The 15,434-nt window shown below is 29.7% G+C and overlaps 2 protein-coding genes across 2 annotated transcripts; one reads left to right on the top strand and one right to left on the bottom strand.

Annotated features, from left to right (window-relative positions):
* Nucleotides 1-1,092: 1,092 nt before the first annotated feature.
* LOC137816531 (transcription factor MYB44-like) lies at nt 1,093-2,260 on the bottom strand. Its single transcript, XM_068619707.1, has one exon. It carries the CDS (start codon nt 2,153-2,155, stop codon nt 1,325-1,327), a length of 831 nt encoding a protein of 276 aa, XP_068475808.1. The 5' UTR covers nt 2,156-2,260; the 3' UTR covers nt 1,093-1,324.
* Nucleotides 2,261-14,033: 11,773 nt separating this feature from the next.
* LOC137816530 (probable carbohydrate esterase At4g34215) lies at nt 14,034-15,434 on the top strand. The gene is made up of 2 exons (XM_068619706.1): nt 14,034-14,759; nt 14,871-15,434. The coding sequence occupies exons 1-2, from the start codon at nt 14,169-14,171 to the stop codon at nt 15,096-15,098; spliced, it is 819 nt and encodes a 272-aa protein (XP_068475807.1). The 5' UTR covers nt 14,034-14,168; the 3' UTR covers nt 15,099-15,434.

Here is a 15,434-nt window from a genome sequence, read left to right as displayed (position 1 = left end):
AATAAATCTATTTGAATAACTCAAACATGCAACTCAACCCCACGTATGATTATTTATTCATCAAATCAAACGATCAGATGAAATTTAAAAAATATATAATATTATTTAAGTACTTATATAACTAATTATATATTTAAATAACTCAAATATGCAACTCAACTATGATTATTTATTCATCACTAACAATCAAACGATCAAATAAAATTAAAGAAATATAACATTATTAAAGTACTCACTTGATTCTCATATGCTATCCATTCTCATATGTCTTACTTATTTAATTCTCATCTCATAATAGCAATGCTCTTTTTCAAAGAAAAAGATATTTAAACCATAAGCTTTCCCATTAAAATAATATATTTTTCCCGTATGAAATTATCGGATGTATAGAACAATTAATAATAAAAATATGTTTAAAATAACATTGAGAATAAAATTATAAATTTTAATAATAAAATTATTTTTAACTAATAATAATAATTTATTAAAAATGACATTTTCATTTTTATTTTGTTATCACATTCTATTTCCTTTTGTTTTAGAGTATTTCCCTTCTTCCACCATACAATTTCATTTTGTATTTAGTTGTAACATATTTCTGTATCTCTATTTTTTGTTTGGGTTCTCTAATTTTTGTTTTTGTCGTGTGGAACATAGATTGAAAGAGGTTTAAAGTGAGATATTTGGATGATGATGAGTGTGGAGTTGAAAGTGAGGAGTGAGTGTGCGGTGTTTTTCACATGCCTGAATTTGGTTGGCATCGTTCAATCACTTGCCCAACAAGTTTCCACCGCAAAACAAAATATTCCAACCGGACCCACTTCTGTCAATCATACATCCCACCCTTCTGATCTTCCTTCAATTTCAAGGACACAGACAAAAACGGTTCTGTCCTTTCTGTCCTCCTCCATTACCAACTCTCTCACATTTTTTTTAAGGTTTCTCTTTCATTCTCCTAATCACTCTATTCAACTGCACACACAAAAACCATTCACTCTATCATTTATCATCACAGTAATCCAATTCAAATAATTATTAAAAAAAAAAACATAGTACTTGGACCCATTCCTTAACAACATCTATAGAAAAATATTTTATGAGGAAAGCACTCTATTTCATGTTTTCATGTTCTGTTCAAGTTCTGTACAGTGCCGAAATTATTACTAATTTTTACCCTTAAGTAGAGGGAAACTAAAATTTACTTAAACTACAAAATAAAATAAAATAAAATTCTCTTTCTGACTCACTTTCTCTACCCTGTGATTCATCGTCCATGTCCAGTTGGCTCGGTTCGATACTCCAAACGACGCCGTTTCTTTCCTTCTCACTCGATGTTGCTGATTCCCATGCGCTTCACCACCGCGTTTCCAATGGCTTCCGTTTGTATTCTCAATCCATTCTTCAGCTCCATCCCTGACATGTAACTCCTCACTTCCTTCCTTATCATCTCTTGCATCACCCTCAAAAACTCCGCGTTGAACAATTGCTTCCCACGCTCCTCAACCGCCGCTGGAGGGGGAGGCGGCGGAGATACTGGCGGCGGCGATGACGCCGGCCGCGGTGCAGCAACAAGGCTAGGCTCGGAGCCGAATCCAGGGAGACACAAACTCAGTGACGTTGCTGGATCGGAGGGGGAAGAAGCGGTTTCCATGAGATTGGGCCTGCAACGGGCAGAGGCGGAAGGAGTCGACAGAGCGGGCTGGCCCGGATCGCTTAACTCAGACCCGGATGGGCTGCTCGGGTTTAAATAACCCGCGCCGACGCTGGCGGATCTTTTAAGCGGTGGACGATCGGTTACATCGAGACTAACGGCGGAGCATTTTCTCTTGAGAGTGGAGTTCCAGTGGTTTTTGACGGCGTTATCGGTGCGGCCGTTGAGTAAACGTGCTATGGTGGCCCACTTGTTACCGAACCTACCGTGCGCCCTGACAATAGCATCGTCCTCTTCCGGCGAGAACGGGCGGTGCTCCACCTCCGGCGAGAGCTGGTTGCACCACCGTAGCCGGCACGATTTCCCGGATCGACCCGGAATAGACTTGCTTATCACCGTCCAGTTCCTGGGCCCAAGGGCCTGCACCAGCCTCTGCAGCGCCTCGTCCTCCTCCGGGCTCCACGGGCCCTTGACCCGATCCATATCCCTGCTTCCCGATGCCATGCTAACAGAGTTTAATCATAAAAACATAATAAAGAAAAAATATCAAAATTAAAATTTATGAGCGGAGAAGAGGTGTTTTGTGGGTTGTGAGAAGAAGGGTGGGGTTTGGGGGAGAAATAGAAAATGCAAAAGGGATAAGGATGACCGGTTGGGCAGGTTGATGTGACCGGTTGGGTCGGTTGTGGAAGCAGTTACTTGCATACAGCTGGCAAACTAACACGCGTGGGAGTTGGAGCCTCCTCACGGTTACACGTATGATCACGCTATCGGTGCTGCCTGGTGTTTTCTATAAACCTAACTTATTAACTAATTTACTTAACTAATCTTCTTCTGCTCCTTGCTACACTCAAACTCCATCAGATATTTTCATTATTAAATTAATTACAATTATTAATTATAATTAAAAACACAATCAACTCATTCATTCAACAATATATCCTCTTATTGACTAAGACGGTTGAACCGTTGCGCATTCTAAATTTACTCTAACCAAACGGTAACCTCCATTTCCAACGGTACCCAGTTTTATTTCTAAAAAACTGTTACTCACTTTAATTAATCATTACTAATTAATAAAATGTGATTTAGTTTAATTTTATATTTTAAAATACTGTTTAACTGAATTTTTAAAATACTGTTTAACTGAATTTTTAAAATAAGTTAAATCTACTAATTATTTCCGGGTATTAGATTATATTAGTTACTCTCTAAACCTAACGGCTTTCTCTCAATCATAACTACTAACCGTTACAGATATGGTCTTCGAAATCTAAAATTAAACCTTGATTGACTGCTATTAGAGTTCTTTTATGTCAAATAAAATATAAAATAAGAGATTGTTAATATTTATAGACGTTTTTCTTAATTAACAGTTGAAAATTTGTTAGGAAACAGTTATTATACTTTGAGATGTTATGGATTTTTTTTATTAATTTTAGTCGTTTAAAATTAACTGTAAAGCTTGATGTCTTTAACGTCAAAAAAGGAAATGTGAATAAATTAGGTAAGTTTCACTTTTATTTCAAGAGAGTGTTGTTTTTTTTTAATAAATTTCAGGTGAACAATAAAAGTATGTGTTTAAAAGCGTATTGCTAACCAATAAAGCTCAAAATCATTCATAAATATTTTTTTATTTGACAGCAATAAAGTATCTTTTATTATTTTGTGAATCTTGTTGACCTCATTCAAAATATTTAATCAATTAGAATGTAAATTTGTTACCTTGCTAGTGCAAAGTATTGTGGGGCTGATTGATTTTGTTTAGTAAGTTTATCAACCTGATGGAAACTTTGTAGGTTAACAACAAAATAAACCATTAATTGAATAAAAAAAATTGGTTATAATACTCTTTCTCTCTAGTATTTTATTATTATTTTATAATTGCAAAAAATATCTATATTTGAATTAATATTAGTTAAGAAATTTTTAAGGAAATATGAGTTTTTATTATCTTAAAAAGAATCTTTTAATTGTATATATTTACCATTTAAATTTATAAAATAATTAATATTCTTATTTTTTATATTTTATCTTAGACAAATATTTCTAGTCAAATATGTTGATATAAAATATGTTGATATAAATTTATATTTTAAATAAAAATTTAAATTATAAGAATTTATGAAAGTATTCTATAATAATTCTGATTTAAAAAATGACATAAGTTGCACCATTAAAATTAACTCTACGTACTCGATGGTGGTAAATTTGACGGAGTCTACACCAAATTGGTAATATTTTAAAATAGACACAATTGTGTTTTTATATGCATAAATGAGTGTCAACGGACAAATTTGGATAGGTTACAAAGCATGTTTCTTTATATTAGTGAAGTAAAAACATCTCTCATCACACTTATTTTTTTTATGACTTTCCATCAATAAAGTATCATATTAGCTTAATTTTCCAACTTTGGGGTCTAACAATGGTTGTTTTGCTATGCATTGTTTATAATTAATTACCATAAAATTATATGCATCATTATTGCATACAATATTTTCTATTAGCAAATATGTATTACATAAAAAATAAATATTTATCATGTATATATTATTTATGTATTAAAATTCATGTATCATATATTTATCATGCATCGTATTTAATGTGTTTATCATGTATAATGTATAATCTATTAAAAAATACAATATCATAATTTTTGGTGAATGATTTTTCCACTTTGTTGATTATGATCAGTTCAGTTTACTTGTTATGTTACGTGTGATTCAAGTTAGATCTTACTTGATTTTATCACCGTATGAATGTATTTTCAGTTAAATTGATTGAGTCGGTAAGTTCATTTTTTCCTTCCACTTAGGATGGGTTAAACACACTCTAGAGACTGTATATACATTTTTTTGTTATGTATGGTTTAGATCGACGCAAACTATTTTTAATACTTTTTTTAAAAATATTTACCTTCCACCTATAGTGGATTAAACCCACTCTAAACCTTATATAACTTTTTTTATGTGTGGGTTAGACCAATATAAATGATTTTTAATAATTTTTTTTAAAATATTTAGCATGAGTTTGCAATATTCTAACATTTTATTCTTACCACGACTTGACCCACACTATAAGTACATTATTATATATTTTTCCGTCCATTTGGCCTAGAGTCTCTTCCATAGGCCAACGCAAAATTGAGTAGCTTTCAATCATACGACATAGGCTTTTTAGTCGAAGCAAGATGGAATCTACTAAAACTTTAAGGTTAGTTTTGTTTGGTTAAAGTTTGTTTTTGGAAGTGAATATTGTTGTAGATTTATTTTAAAATATTTTACACATCTATCATGAATAGTTATTGTAGTCTTCTGAATCTAGACTAAGTTATACAATAACTTAAAAAGAATCATATATAGTATGATGTACATAATGTATCAATATCATTGTATTATCAATAAATCACACACCACAAAATTACAATTAAATCATTGTTAACCAAAATGCAAGAATCATCAATGACATCCCAATAAAATAATGTAAGTAATTACACTTAAATAGATACCAACACTTTGACATATCATAAGTCTATTGAAAATTCATCCTTGTCTTTTAATATCAAGGTAATTCATGCATATATTTGTATTAATTTAATGCACAAATTGTATTAATTTAATGCACAAACTTTCTTCTGCTCCTCACACCTTATATCTTGATTATTTGATTATATTTATTACTGAAACACAGAATATTCATTTTCTTAATGAGTTTCATGCTTAATACAAAGACTTTTGGGTCGGCACAATGTCATCTTAAATATCTTTACTACATATGCATAAAGGGCAATATACCCACAAAGCACAACATGCACATGAAAGGCAACATATCACATAGATATCATAATATATATATATATATGTGTGTGTGTGTGTGTGTGTGTACATCTTTGTGTGTGATGTAGTCCAATGCTCTTGCTTGTTGAATTAAGGATGGAGAGGTAATGGAAGACTTGGATGAAAGGAGGTGACCGAATGGTTTTAGGGTTCGATGATGATTATGGTGATGCTTTGAAGAGGAAGTTGGTGAGGCCAACCTTCCAAGGAGCTCACTTAGGTCGTGTAGGCTTGCAATCAATTGGAGACTTGAGAGATAATGGATTCTATTTCATAATTCCTCATTCACATTAATATCAAATCTAAATACATGGTTGAATTATAGGGTATTTATAGATGAGGGTAGTTTGCACCTTAAGCTACCATAACTCTAGTTAAGTAGACTTAACTATGATGGTTTAAGGAAGTCATGTGCACTCTCTTAAGGTGCTCTAGAAGCCCTTACTTGTGTGACAAGTTAGAGTTTCTAGAGTATCCTTATTTTATCTATAAAATACTCTAAGTGAAGTATAAATCTTATACAATTTATTTCTACTATTAATTCAGATAGTCCATTTGTCTTTTATTCTTGTGTATTAATTGGTGGCTTTGGATGGTCATCCATCACTGTGTCACACTAATGCATTCAGGTCTCTTTCTTACACGAAAACACATAATATCATCATTACAAATGTACTTGTTGTGTCACCTCCAACAAGTTATAGAAACATAAACCAGATTATTTCATCAATATTGGAGTGACTATGTCATCACTTAAGCACCATCACTTTTTTGTATGGTCTTACATGTTTCAAAAACTTTTGCATCATTTCCACAACTATTTTTAGAGTGATTAAACTATAGTTTAAGTGTAACATATCAAGAGGAGAGTTGTCTCAACCTCTTACTCACTTAAGCTACAAGTATTTACTTGAGTTATATACCCTATCACTTGAGCGTTCACGTTATTGCTTGAGCATTCATATTGTCACTTTATATCCATATTTTGTTTGAGTGGTTTATGTTGTCCATAATTGTTGCTTGAGTGATTCATGTTGTCACTTGAGTGTCCATATTATCACTTAAGAGTCCTTATTTATCGTTTGGACAAAGTTTAACTCACGTGTATATATATATATATATATAGTCAAATCCTTCCAAAACTTAATTTTATGCATAATAAACATTAATTTCGTGTATAATTTGCAATTATTCTCACCTTTAAATACAATAAAACACTTCTCACACATTTAAATAATAATTTTATTAACTATAAATAATGCAAGTAACATGTTTATAAGAAGTCTCACTACTCTCACTTCCCAAAATCAAAGTGGATTTGTGGTTAGTTTACAAATATTAAAACATATACCAATAATATCTTTCATTTATAAAACACTAAAAAAATAACTTGATATAATTGTATCTTAATCATTTTTAAACTTAAAAAAGTTAAGAGAAATTAGATTATTTAGATAAATAAATCTTGTAAGAAAATAAAATAATGAAAATTGTTTTATACATTTTCAATTCTTTATTTATTTATAATATATCTTTATTAAAACTAAAATTTTATAAATCTCAATTTCACTATTATAATTATACAAGTATCTCCATAGGCTCCCTTGTTATAAAAAAAAAGTAATTTAATTAAGTCAAACACTCAAGTTTTTATAAATTAAAAAGTAATTCATTTTCATATATTTTTAATTAAACACTTTTTTTTCGTAATAGTATCTACTAGATAAAAAAATTCAACCCTAGAGTTGTAGTAAACAAGTAAAATAACGAAAATAACATATTTTAAAAATGAGAGGATAAATAAATAAAAAATATATTTTGGAAAGTAAAAGACATGATTTAACCATAAGTTTTAATGATTTTCTATTAATAACATTAAAATCTTATTCTTTTGGAAATTTTTTATTAAAATGTTGTTTGATTTCGTTGTGCAGATTATTTACCATTTAGAAAGTAATATTATTTTATTGTCCACATATCTTTTATAGAAAAGTTTCCTCATGTATTAAAATTGTAATTTCCAAAAGTTTAAAACAGAAACAACTTAAAGTTTTTATTGTAGGTTTATTTTGAAGTTCCAAAATATAATGTTTTCAATGTCAATGATACACAATATTATTATATAAGAACTAAATAAATTAGTGTTAAAACTTTTTAAAATAAAATATTTTTTAAAAAAATGTGTTAAAAATGATGAGAAAGAAAGATAAGAAAGATAAGAAAGAGAAAGATGAAGAATGATGTGTATGAGAAAGGACAAAGTGAAGTAACAGTCATAGTCATGGAGATCAACCCTTACAGTGCCGTGTCAGCAAAATCCAGCCTGTCATAACGCCAAAGTCACACATTCCTAACGGCTTTCTTCACCGCAACACCACTAACTTTACCTACACCTACCCTACACCTACCTTCATTCATCAATCTTCAAAAATTCTATAACATTTTTAATTAATACAATAATTTTTAATTAAAATGAAATAATAGAATTTATAAAATGGAATAAAGAAGAAAAGTGATTAAATAGATGGATGTAATTTTTATGTGTTAATAACTTATATAAAAATAATAATTTTCTTTATCTCACTCTTAAATTTTAATTTCATATTTGTTAAAACTGAAAAATAATAATAGAGGACAAAAGTTTATATTTTAGCATATTTTAAAAAGTATATATTACAAAAAAATTTGATTTTAATAGAAAAATCATTACTAAAAATAGAAATGATTTTAATATGAAAATATTATTATTTAAAATTCAAAATAAATAATATTAAACAACAACTACAGTTGTTCATAGCTATTAGTATTAATATTTTTAAAAACAAATTAAAATAGTGTTTGAGTTAAGAAGAAAAGTGTGTGTTTGATTAGGAGTATTTGGATGTTTGTGGGGACAACCAAAACTCCTACAAAAAGAAACTCAACTTGCAGATTTAAAACGTAATAAACCAAAATAGAAAAAAAATATGTTTAAAAGGGTTTATTATTTAAAATAATTAAATTGCGGAGTGGACCTTTATTCAAAGCGAAACAGCTGTCTCTAACTTCCACTCGTAACTTTTGTATTATTTTTGACACGTGACACAAATCAAATTAATTTTTAAATAATAAAAAAAATAAAAAGATATGTTAGATTAGATTTATGAAGATTAAATTATTTCTTAACTGACGTGTCGGATATACAGAGACCGACATATCGGATTGATTAAAAAAATATTTATTAAATTTCTAATAATTATATTACGATTCTAATCTAATTTTTAAAAAATATATTAATTATTTTAAAAATTTAAATTTATTAAATAAATTTTTAATATAATTATAAAAATAAAGAAGAAATCTTTTTGATTTTCTTCTTAAAAAAATAAACTGAAAAATATTTATTAATTTTTACCATTTATAAATATATAATATATTTTTGCATGCGTACGTCCTTTGTCTGTACTATTATTTTGTTCACTTAAAACAAATCATGCCTCACGTGACCCTTATCACTCCTATCTCTCTAATAATATTTATATAGTAAAGTTAAATTATAAAATTTAAACTGGAACGTTACGCTTTTACTCTTTTTTTTTTCATTTGAATAACTATATTAACATAGTTATTCTTTAATATTAAATAATATATTATTTGTTAAAATATAATGAAATCCTACAAAATTATAATTGAGACTGCTTGACTAAGAATTGTGACAAAAATGGTTTCGGATTGATTTGTGTATTGTCAAAATAATATTTTATTAAAAAAAATCTTGTCTCACTTTTACATATTAATCTTTAATTATTAGATATATTATGTCTATAAAATCTAGGGGTAACAAAGTGGGCAGACTGTGCGGGCCGCCTCGCAGGGCGGGTTGCTTATTTCAACCCGCTGGCCCGTTTAGGCCCGTCCCGCATAATCCTCAACCCGCGCGGGTCAAGTGTGGGGTGGGGCGGGTTGGCCCGCATAACTTTAAAATGTATAATTTTTTTTTCTCATTCCTATATTTTCTTCACGTAGCTTTATATTTTACATTCCAAAATTTTTAATAACATCTTACTACGCATGTTTCATGGAAATAATATTATGAGATCATCTACCTAATGCATCTAAATAAAAAAATTTCAAAATTTTTATTTAAAAAATTATTATTTTTAATAAATATTTCTTATGCGGGCTGGCCTGCAGGCCGCGGGCCAACCCTTATGCAGGACGGGTTAGAAAAATAAGTCCGCAAATTCTATGTGAGGCAGGCCAACCCGACCCACTTTTTGCGGGCCAAGTGCGAGACGGACCAGCCCGCATTGCCACCCTTAATAAAATCTCTGCTTTTTTTTTCCTTTTTTTTTCTCAACCTCATTTCTAGTTTCCAATAATTGTTTCTTATAACTCTATAAACGAATCAAGTTTAACTTAATAAATTTTCTTTTTAATGTCCTTTCAGTTTTATAAATCCTTTTTAGTATTGTGTTTTCTAATTTTTCTTATGAATGTTTTGAAGTTTTATAAGTTTAATAAAATAAAAAAGGTAATATCTCACTTGATATAGCTTGAATGATTTTTCTTTGGTTATTGGAGTGTATGTGTTCCAACTTCTTTTTTATTAGAATATTTTTTTGGGAAAATACTATTCAATTAAGAGAACTTAAATTGTGTTTGGATGAAGACATATAAGATTGATAATCATAATGACCTTGTATTGAATGTTTTCTAAAGTTTTTCACTTGGTAAATGATAACTCGTTTAAGGAATTATGTAGAATTGTGATGACATTTTCCTTAATGAATCTTAATTCAAAAGCAATAGCTAATTTGGGTAATTAAATTCACTCAATTAACTCAAATTAACTTCATGAAATGAAATTCAGTTTTTTATTTTATTTTAGAGCAAATTGTTCAACTATATCTATAGTATCATAAGAAATAACTGCAATTTCCCTTTAATATATAAAAACACCAATTGATTTCAAACTAATAATACTTATGTAATGTATCACAACTAGGATTAGGTTTAGATTAGGTATTACATTTCTTACTCTGAATTTAAACTTATGCCGTTATGTATATTATATATAATTATATAAATATGAAATAAAATAAAAATTTCATATTTTTATTACTTATATTAATTAAAAATGTATATAGTTAATTGATTTGATATTTATAATTTAAATCACAAAAAATAACAACATTTAAATAATAGATTTTAAAATGTCAAATTAACTAGAAAATTAATTTAATTTTCATTAACAAAGTTATTGTATTTTTAATTTTGATATTATTTTTAATTATAGCATAAACAACAAATTAATTTATGATTTTTTTTAAATATAAAAATAAATTGAAGTTAAAAAATATATGAGTTTTTCTTTAACTTTCTCAAGTGTCACAAAACATGACTAAGATGAGGTTGGATTTAAAAGTTTTAAATTTGTATTTCCTTATGTATAATAAAAACTAAAATTTATTGTTCTATTGGCGTGGCTGAGGTACATTTCACACACTAACGTGAAAAAAAAAAACTCATTTATCACACACTAACATAAACAAAATGCAATTAAAATTATTAAAACAAAAGACTAAAAGGGTTTTTGAATTAGGTTACATTTTATGTATGTTTTGTGTTTGTCTTTTTCTTCTTATCAAATGCCACTGCTAAAGCATGAACGTTAGTGGGTAATCTTTATCATTTGTGTTCATTTGAGTATAATGCAAGTTGGTCAAAATAAGAATGTTTATAAATTAAATTGTAATAACAAATACTAATATTTTTTTGTCTGAATTTTTAGTAGGTCGCAAGTGTATTTCCACTAAAAAAATATGGGAGTTTATTAACAAGTCACGCATGCTCACAAATCACCTTAAATTTCAAATATTTAAAAAAAAACAAAGATATCATGATTTTACTAAATTTTCTTCAAGTATGATAATAAAATAAAAATGAGTGTAAAAATAATTTTAAAATATACTAGAAGGGATAAAAAAAATAACAACAAACTTATAAGCTAGGTGAAGTAAATAATAAAACAAGTTAAATATTACTAATAAAATAAATCTGGTATAATTTCAGTAAAATTAACTTACGAATTAGTCAAATGTATTTTAAGCTATATGTTGACATGTTAAAAGTACTCTTTAACCTCGTCATTTCCCCATCCCCCTTTTACATATATTTGATTTAATGTTTTAAATAAAATGAATGTTTGCATACATTTTTATATACACAAATACATCATTCTTTTGGTTAAAAGAAAAGATAATCTGAACTAATTAATATATATATATATATATATATATAATATTTCTAGGTCGATGATGAAAATAAAATCAATTCAATTACTTTTATTTGTATTTAGAATATAAAAAAATGGTAATTGTGTTTTTGTTCTTATGAAAATATTGGTTTTTTGTTTGGTTCCTAAAACATTTCTTTAGTTTTTTATTCTCGTAACACTAAAAGTTATTGTTTTTACTTCACATAGAATGAGCAAATTTTAGAATTTTTTTCATTCCTTTAATTTGTTTAACTTTAAATACTTTTTTCTGATGACTAAATCATATTTGTTTTTAAAATTATTTCATTATAAACTCATAATATTACATGGCGATGACTATATATTCGGTGGTAGGTACATATTACACGATATTTTGGTTGGACAAGGCCCAACTTATGACCTGGTGATCCAGGGCCCAAAGTCCTAGGGGCCCAAAAAGTTAAAGAAAGTATATGTATTTCTGCAATAATTTTTGTCTATTTCTTTTTATTTTAATAAGTTATTGAAATTAGTCAAATTCTCCTTTCATATATTTTTTTTTTTAATTTCAAAATATAGAGTGTGGTATTTTCTTCTTGATTCTTAAGTGGTGTTAGTTGTTTGTGATGACTAGTGGTAAACGTTGATGTTTAAAATAAATTTTGTGGTATTTTGACTAGTGATTATTGTGTTTTTTTTTGAAGTCACAAAAACCAGCGAGATGCAAAAATGGATTACAACTAAAAAAATTATTATCTCACTTGATAATGTCAAATAAAACGTATCTTGTTGTTAACAATCTCACACAAGTTTAAATGATGGAACTACTCTCTCAAACAATACGGGTAGAGAATAATAAAAGTATCGCACCTGGAAAGAAGATATAGGATGCGATTAATTAATTAATAAACAGGAGACATGAGATTAAAAATAACCTATCTCTTTTGGTTTTTAGTTTGTTTTGTTATATTCGTAAATTCATGAAATAAAATTTCACACATGAATAACATGGATGTACAATAATAGATTTAGACTGGTTACTTCTTTTTTAACCAAAGATAGATATAGAAATTAAAACTCAGTATATTAAGGATTAGAATAAAAATTAATTATATGAATAAAGTATACGTAAGCCTTAATATAAAGTGAGAATACTTTATTGACAAATAGACAATAAGAGGGACAAGTATAAAGTTCTTTTAAATTATAATTTGAAAATAGTATCTTATTTTTTTAAAATATATGACAATTGATTACATATTAAAAAAAATATAATTCATAAGGTATTTCTAATACATTACAGATTCTGCAATGCGGGAATGTAAATAGGAAAAATATATTTTAAAATTGTAAAATCCATAATGTATTTTTTAATAATAAAATGGGTGCCACAAGAAGTTATGAAAGTGCAGGAAAAACAGCCTTATAACAAAGGGCTGGAGAAGATTATTTCTTCTTGCACCTCCATACCTTCTTCTCTTACCTCCATAAATTTTTGAATTTCTAAAAATATTACTCTATAATATTTTGGATTATGTAATCCGAAAGTTATTTTTTAAATTTGTAATTAATTTCTGGATTATATAATTCGGAAGCTTTTTTCATATGCATGTTTACTTTCCGGATTACATAATCTGGAAGTCTTATTTAGCTTCCAGATTATGTAATCCAGAAGTCTTATTTAGCTTCCGGATTATGTAATCCAGAAATCTTTTTTCAAATGAGTGATACAAGAAGAATAAAAATGTATTTTCATGTTGTGTATGAAGGTGGCAGAAGAAGATATGGAGGTGCAGGAAGAAACAGTCCTAGAGAATTGGTGGTTTGTTAGTAGGCCCAGCCCAAATCAAAAGCTATAATTCTTATTAACTATGAAACACGAGAAATATAGCAAGTACAAAGTAATGGAGGAAGTATAAATTAACAGGAATTTAGTTTTTAATATATTTTTGCACATGTTCTTATATTCAGATAATTGGTGTGAGAAAAACACAGAATAGTTACAAGATCATTATCCGCATATATTTTATTGGTGGCTTAATACTCTCGCACACGACACCTAATTTCTTCAGAAAATTCACTTGAACTGTGAGATGGAAGACGAAGGAACACATAACAGTAACACTGGATCTAATACGATGTATATTTGTGTCTTCCATGAAATCCAAAGGCAAAGATTTAACATTAAAATAACAACCTCAATTAAAGAGACGTTAAACGCACGCATTATCTCTTTCCGGAGACAGCAATTAATTTTCCGATGCCCACATTATGTTCAATCATGGTTGCTCAGTTCCCGGCGGGTCCCACATGAAGCACGCGAGAAACGTAATTGACAAGGAAAAAAATACACGTTTAACACTTGTGGTGAAATCGTGAGACCCAATTGGCAATGTGAATCATAAATCAGTGGTTCTTAGATAAAATTGTGAACTTGTAGATGGATTTGATGTGTGTGTTGTTAGGGTTTATGTGGGTTATGGAAGGTGTGAAGGGTGTGCAGGGTGGGTTAGGGGAAGTTTCTATGGACATTTTTGTGCTGGCGGGACAGAGCAACATGGCTGGACGAGGTGGCGTTGTCGGGGGGAAATGGGACGGGAAAGTCCCGGCGGAGTGCGGGCCAAGTCCATGGGTTTGGCGGCTGAGTGCGGGGCTGGAGTGGGAGGAGGCCCGTGAGCCTCTGCATGCGGACATCGATGTGGCGAAGACGTGTGGGGTTGGGCCTGGGATGGCGTTTGCGAGGGAGGTTTTGAGAGTCGGGGGAGGCGGCGGTGGGCTTGTGGGCCTGGTGCCTTGTGCGGTGGGTGGGACGAAGATCGGAGAGTGGAGTCGAGGGTCGCGGCTGTATGATGAGTTGGTGACACGTGTGAAGCGTGCGATGCGTGGCGGCAGGATCCGTGCGATGCTTTGGTACCAAGGAGAGAGTGACACCGTGAGAGAAAAAGACAGTGAGGGATATAAAGATAAGATGGAGAGGTTCATTATGGACCTTCGATTCGATCTTCATCTCCCTTCTCTCCTTGTTATTCAGGTACTATTATTCATTCATCTTTCATTCTCAATTTATAAAAATTTACTTTTATAGTCTTATATGACTTACAACTTACAAGTTTGATTTCAATTACTATGTACATTTATTCAGGTAGCACTTGCTTCTGGGGAGGGAAAGTTCACAGAGAAAGTGAGAAGAGCTCAAATGGAAATCGCAATGCCTAATGTGAAGTGTGTGGATGCTAAGGGGCTGAGTTTGAATCCAGATAAACTTCACCTAACCACCATGGCCCAGGTTCATTTGGGCATTAAGTTAGCACATGCCTATCTTCTTTCCACTTCCAACCATTTGGTCATTAATAATTGTAGCTCCTCATGAAAACTACACTATGAGAAGGTTGAGCAATCATAATTTGACACCTCTTCCTCCAAATTACACCTCTTCAAATGATAAAAATAACCCTTTATATTTGATAATCTCTATCATTTGAAAGGTGTAATTTGGAGCAATGCAAAAAATGGGTGTCAAAATAATATTTTGCGAAAAGGTTTTGGTTTTGCCACCTATAATAGTCTTTTTTTTTTTACACAATTTACATGTTTGATTTAGTTACTATTCTTTCTAAAAATGCAATAGTTCTACCAAGGTGGAAAGGTGTTATTCTTGTAAATTAAGCTTGAATTTTTAAGAATTGATCAGCAACTTGTTGATGAA

Source organism: Phaseolus vulgaris, chromosome 1, assembly GCF_000499845.2.
Source record: "Phaseolus vulgaris cultivar G19833 chromosome 1, P. vulgaris v2.0, whole genome shotgun sequence".
NCBI classification, from domain to species: domain Eukaryota; kingdom Viridiplantae; phylum Streptophyta; class Magnoliopsida; order Fabales; family Fabaceae; genus Phaseolus; species Phaseolus vulgaris.
Note: the sequence above shows the minus strand (reverse complement) of the source record. Positions and strands in the feature narration are given on the sequence as shown.

Coding starts and splice junctions, on each gene's coding strand:
- LOC137816531 (XM_068619707.1), bottom strand. CDS start 2,155: ATGGCATCGGGAAGCAGGGATATGGATCGGGTCAAGGGCCCGTGGAGC.
- LOC137816530 (XM_068619706.1), top strand. CDS start 14,169: ATGGATTTGATGTGTGTGTTGTTAGGGTTTATGTGGGTTATGGAAGGT. Junction 14,760..14,870: donor CTTCTCTCCTTGTTATTCAG/GTACTATTATTC, acceptor ACATTTATTCAG/GTAGCACTTGCTTCTGGGGA.